Source organism: Oncorhynchus gorbuscha, linkage group LG15, assembly GCF_021184085.1.
Source record: "Oncorhynchus gorbuscha isolate QuinsamMale2020 ecotype Even-year linkage group LG15, OgorEven_v1.0, whole genome shotgun sequence".
Lineage (NCBI taxonomy): Eukaryota > Metazoa > Chordata > Actinopteri > Salmoniformes > Salmonidae > Oncorhynchus > Oncorhynchus gorbuscha.
Window position 1 is genome coordinate 12,343,139 of NC_060187.1, and position 6,000 is coordinate 12,349,138.

Sequence of the window (6,000 nt, forward strand, 5' to 3'; positions counted from 1 at the left end):
GGCAGTGGAGCCAATAGTTTTAGAGAAAATCCCTCCGACACCACCAATCAGAGACCACCCAGTGAACACCTCAGAGTTTCAAACAGACGTCAGCTTTCTATATCCACCACTCTGACCTTACTGCAGGCTACAGTCAAATCAGGGATATATCCACCCCTATGACCTTACTGCAGGCTACAGTCAAATCAGGGATATATCCACCCCTCTGACCTTACTGCAGGCTACAGTCAAATCAGGGATATGTCCACCCCTCTGACCTTACTGCAGGCTACAGTCAAATCAGGGATATGTCCACCCCTCTGACCTTACTGCAGGCTACAGTCAAATCAGGGATATGTCCACCCCTCTGACCTTACTGCAGGCTACAGTCAAATCAGGGATATGTCCACCCCTCTGACCTTACTGCAGGCTACAGTCAAATCAGGGATATGTCCACCCCTCTGACCTTACTGCAGGCTACAGTCAAATCAGGGATATGTCTACCCCTCTGACCTTACTGCAGGCTACAGTCAAATCAGGGATATGTCCACCCCTCTGACCTTACTGCAGGCTACAGTCAAATCAGGGATATGTCCACCCCTCTGACCTTACTGCAGGCTACAGTCAAATCAGGGATATGTCCACCCCTCTGACCTTACTGCAGGCTACAGTCAAATCAGGGATATGTCCACCCCTCTGACCTTACTGCAGGCTACAGTCAAATCAGGGATATGTCCACCCCTCTGACCTTACTGCAGGCTACAGTCAAATCAGGGATATGTCAGCCCCTCTGACCTTACTGCAGGCTACAGTCAAATCAGGGATATGTCCACCCCTCTGACCTTACTGCAGGCTACAGTCAAATCAGGGATATGATATGCGGACATTTACTCTATGTACAGTTTATGCCTGTATCATATCTGCTGCAGTGAGACTAGCAGATCTGCTTTCTGTGTCAACCTCTGTGACCTTCTCTGACTGCAGCCTTAGACAACTAGCCTGGTCCCAGATCTGTTTGTGTTGTCTTGCCAACTCCACTGCTGTCATTATCAAATCAATGCAAAGGAGTTGGCAAGACAACACAAACAGACCTGGGATCAGGTTACTAGACACCTACAGCTGCCGTAATAAAACACTGGGTCGGTGATAATGTACTCTGTTGGCTGACTAGATGTTTACATCATTAATATTCAACTTTGATATTACCTTTGAAGTATAAAGATCATCTCTCCAGCAGCTCCCTCAGTGAACTCATCTAAAGGTTAAGTGCCATCATGTTGTTAACCAAAGTATAGAAGGAATTGTGATTGTGAGTATCATCAAAACATGATCAAATTATAACATCAATGATCTCCTTGTAATTCAGGGACTTATTTCTATGATGTGCAGAGCAACAATGAATGACCGACAGAGTGACAGGAACAACAATGTTTTGTGTCCAGACAAGCCGTGACCAATACCAACAGAATCAAATCAGATTAAAACATCTGATTGTAACTTTTGTTTTGCTCCTTCTAAATGCCATGGCTGAAAAGTATGTGCAGTTAACTTCGTTCACCTCCTGATTTATAATGTTGACAGATCAGAGACAGTAGTCCAGTAATGTTGACAGAACAGAGACATGCTGTAGTCCAGTAATGTTGACAGATCAGAGACAGTAGTCCAGTAATGTTGACAGATCAGAGACATGCTGTAGTCCAGTAATGTTGACAGATCAGAGAAATGCTGTAGTCCAGTAATGTTGACAGATCAGAGACATGCTGTAGTCCAGTAATGTTGACAAATCAGAGACAGTAGTCCAGTAATGTTGACAGAACAGAGACAGTAGTCCAGTAATGTTGACAGATCAGAGACATGCTGTGGTCCAGTAATGTTGACAGATCAGAGACATGCTGAAGTCCAGTAATGTTGACAGATCAGAGACAGTAGTCCAGTAATGTTGACAGAACAGAGACATGCTGTAGTCCAGTAATGTTGACAGATCAGAGACATGCTGTAGTCCAGTAATGTTGACAGATCAGAGACAGTAGTCCAGTAATGTTGACAGAACAGAGACAGTAGTCCAGTAATGTTGACAGATCAGAGACATGCTGTGGTCCAGTAATGTTGACAGATCAGAGACATGCTGAAGTCCAGTAATGTTGACAGATCAGAGACAGTAGTCCAGTAATGTTGACAGAACAGAGACATGCTGTAGTCCAGTAATGTTGACTTATCAGAGACAGTAGTCCAGTAATGCTGACAGATCAGAGACATGCTGTGGTCCAGTAATGTTGACAGAACAGAGACATGCTGTAGTCCAGTAATGTTGACAGATCAGAGACATGCTGTAGTCCAGTAATGTTGACAGAACAGAGACCGTAGTCCAGTAATGTTGACAGATCAGAGACATGCTGTAGTCCAGTAATGTTGACAGATCAGAGACATGCTGTAGTCCAGTAATGTTGACAGAACAGAGACCGTAGTCCAGTAATGTTGACAGATCAGAGACATGCTGTAGTCCAGTAATGTTGACAGAACAGAGACCGTAGTCCAGTAATGTTGACAGAACAGAGACATGCTGTAGTCCAGTAATGTTGACAGATCAGAGACATGCTGTAGTCCAGTAATGTTGACAGAACAGAGACCGTAGTCCAGTAATGTTGACAGATCAGAGACATGCTGTAGTCCAGTAATGTTGACAGATCAGAGACATGCTGTAGTCCAGTAATGTTGACAGATCAGAGACAGTAGTCCAGTAATGTTGACAGAACAGAGACATGCTGTAGTCCAGTAATGTTGACAGATCAGAGACATGCTGTAGTCCAGTAATGTTGACAGATCAGAGACATGCTGTAGTCCAGTAATGTTGACAGATCAGAGACATGCTGTAGTCCAGTAATGTTGACAGAACAGAGACATGCTGTAGTCCAGTAATGTTGACAGATCAGAGACATGCTGTAGTCCAGTAATGTTGACAGATCAGAGACAGTAGTCCAGTAATGTTGACAGATCAGAGACATGCTGTAGTCCAGTAATGTTGACAGAACAGAGACAGTAGTCCAGTAATGTTGACAGATCAGAGACAGTAGTCCAGTAATGTTGATAGATCAGAGACATGCTGTAGTCCAGTAATGTTGACAGAACAGAGACAGTAGTCCAGTAATGTTGACAGATCAGAGACAGTAGTCCAGTAATGTTGACAGAACAGAGACAGTAGTCCAGTAATGTTGACAGATCAGAGACATGCTGTAGTCCAGTAATGTTGACAGATCAGAGACAGTAGTCCAGTAATGTTGACAGAACAGAGACATGCTGTGGTCCAGTAATGTTGACAGAACAGAGACAGTAGTCCAGTAATGTTGACAGATCAGAGACAGTAGTCCAGTAATGTTGACAGAACAGAGACATGCTGTAGTCCAGTAATGTTGACAGATCAGAGACATGCTGTAGTCCAGTAATGTTGACAGAACAGATCAGAGACGGTTGGTTAAGGGCTTGTATGTAAGTAAGCATTTCACGTTAAGGTCTACACCTGTTGTATTCGGCGCATGTAACAAATACAATTTGATTTGAGTGTTTATTATGCTTGCCTGCGTGCATGCAGTCCTTATGTGTGTTGTGTGTGTCAATGTCCATACATGCAGTGTATGTGTCGGTATGGTCATATGGTTTACAGAGTAACAGGTTAGCAATTCAACATGTCTTTGTTATGAGTTATACATCATACTCTGTATCTAACAAGTCACTTGAGTACCGTCTTCCCATAGCTATTAACAAACTGTTACTGTCCTTCTCCATTACCTGGGGTTATAACTGTCCCTGTTGCTGTGGGCTGGGGGCAATAGGGGGAAGAGAGGGGAGGGGGTTAGATGGGGTTCTGGGGGAGGGATGGGGAGGGAACTAGCAGGTGTTCATATCCCTCTATGCTATTTATAAACCTGCCTTACTCTCATATCACTGAGATATGGGTTGTGTACTTTGGGAGATTCATTTTGTATAATGTATTATGAAGCTAATCTGAGTCAATTCATGCCTCTTAACAGATTTGAACAGCTACACTATTTTTTTGTTTCATTATATATTACATATGTACAGTTCATGGTTTCTGTGTGATATATTGTTGTTTTGTGATTTGATATGTTTCTCTCTGTGTGTTCCAGAACATTGAGTTGAAAGTGGAGGTGGAGAGCTTGAAGCAGGAACTCACAGAGAAACAGGAGATTCTGGACAAGGCCTTGTGAGTAAACTACGATGTCATTGCACAGACAAATACCAGTAGTGTACAGTAGTGTACAGTTGATCTCTATATTCACACAGAGGTAATAACCCCCCCCCCCCCCCGTACTGTCCAGCCTGGTCCTCAGATAGATTCCTGCTGTTCACTCTTCAGACTACAGCTGCCCTCAGGCCATGAGAGTGCTGGTCTTATACTAACCCGTCTTAACCCTCCCTCTGTCATGTAGACTCACCTAACAACAGCTTTAAAGCCCTTAGGAATGCCTGGTGGGGAGGGCCAGGCTCTGACATGCTTTTGAAGAGTATGAAGTGCCCTCTGTGGATAGTTGGACTACAGATAAAGGGATGAGGGAGAGATGAAGTGAGAGGACGATAGTGAGAGAAGAGGGGTAGCCTGTCGGTAACATGAAGGAGAGGTAGAGACAGAGGGAGAGGGCGATAGGGAGAGGAGGGTAGTCTCTGGGTTGTTTTGCTGAGCCAAGGAGTATTTGAGCACCAGCACCTGTCTGTAAATAGAGCAGCTGTCTGTCTCAGTGTTTCTCAGTGGTAGAGATATATCTACTTAGATACAACATACTATATACCACTGGTATTCTAACTTGTTCAGCAGGCACCCCATTTTTTCCATCCAAATCTCTGGGGACTCCATTTTTTCCTCTAGAATTTCTCGTGACCCCCCACACCACAGCAAATCGAAAGCCACAACTGTAAAATGGGTCAATTTAGATGTTTTTTTTTACATGAACAAATAACCTTCAATTCATTGAATTTTAATCTCTTATTAAAATTAAAAGAAACCAATATGTATATTTACTCAATAAAATGATATTTATTTATTTATCTTTCTCAAAAATATATATTGTCCCATACCATAATCTGTGACCCCACAAGGGGCCGTGACCCTGACTTTGAATACCACTGCTCTATACCCTCTCGTATATCTCCCTCTATAAGGTTGGTTCTAAAGTAGAACCTTCCCTCCTTCCTCATCTATCTACTCTATACATATTCTTACTTTACTAAAAATCCATTCAAATTCATTCATCTTAAAGGGCTGTATTTTTTTCACTGTTTGTTTTGCTTATTGTTCTCTCTATTTACAGTAGTAAATGTTATTGTGTTACTTCTCATAGAAGTACTTCATACCTAATTACATTAAGGAATTAGTCTGGGAACAAATCACTAGGTTAATGTTTTTATTGGTGGGAGGTGAAACACTGTGGTCTCTCATCGACACACCAAAATTCTGTTGAGCATATCAGATCATCCTTTAAATGGTGAAGAGCAGGTAGCTACTGAAGGTGCTCTTATTGTCTGAACCACCATAGATCCGGTAGTTTTCAGGGAGACGCACGTAAACCACATCTCCCACCTCTAACTCCAGGACAGCTGCATTCGATACATTCGTAAACATGCCATCATTGTCCCCTTCACATGTGGAAGCCATTCTCTGATCATTCTTATACAAAAATACACCCGTTTGTGGATATATATTTGTCAAGATACATGGAGCGCTGTATCTGAATTAGAGACTCCCCTTACTGGTGGTGTGAATAGACATGCATCAGGAAATGAATATGTATATATTCACATATTCACAAGTACATTTTTCTTCAGCTGTCAATCATATAGCTGAAATGGATGCACAGGATGTAGTATCTTTAAATTGGTTGTAAGCCTTGCCGATGTTTGTGACGACTTCGCTGTAGGTTAGAGTAGTTTCATTGCTGAATGGTCCAAGTTGAATATCATCAGTCAGAGCAGTGAAGAACACCACCTTCGCTTTGTCTGTGAATATGGATA

The 6,000-nt window shown here is 42.6% G+C and overlaps 1 protein-coding gene across 1 annotated transcript in view; it reads left to right on the forward strand.

The window, feature by feature from the left end:
* LOC123996629 (phosphodiesterase 4D interacting protein) overlaps window positions 1–6,000 on the forward strand; it is a 106,649-nt gene that overhangs the window by 2,149 nt on the left and 98,500 nt on the right. Inside the window, exon 2 of the mRNA XM_046300153.1 lies at window positions 4,122–4,198. Coding sequence (XP_046156109.1) covers window positions 4,122–4,198 — 77 coding nt within the window. The remainder of the gene's footprint in view (window positions 1–4,121; window positions 4,199–6,000) is intronic.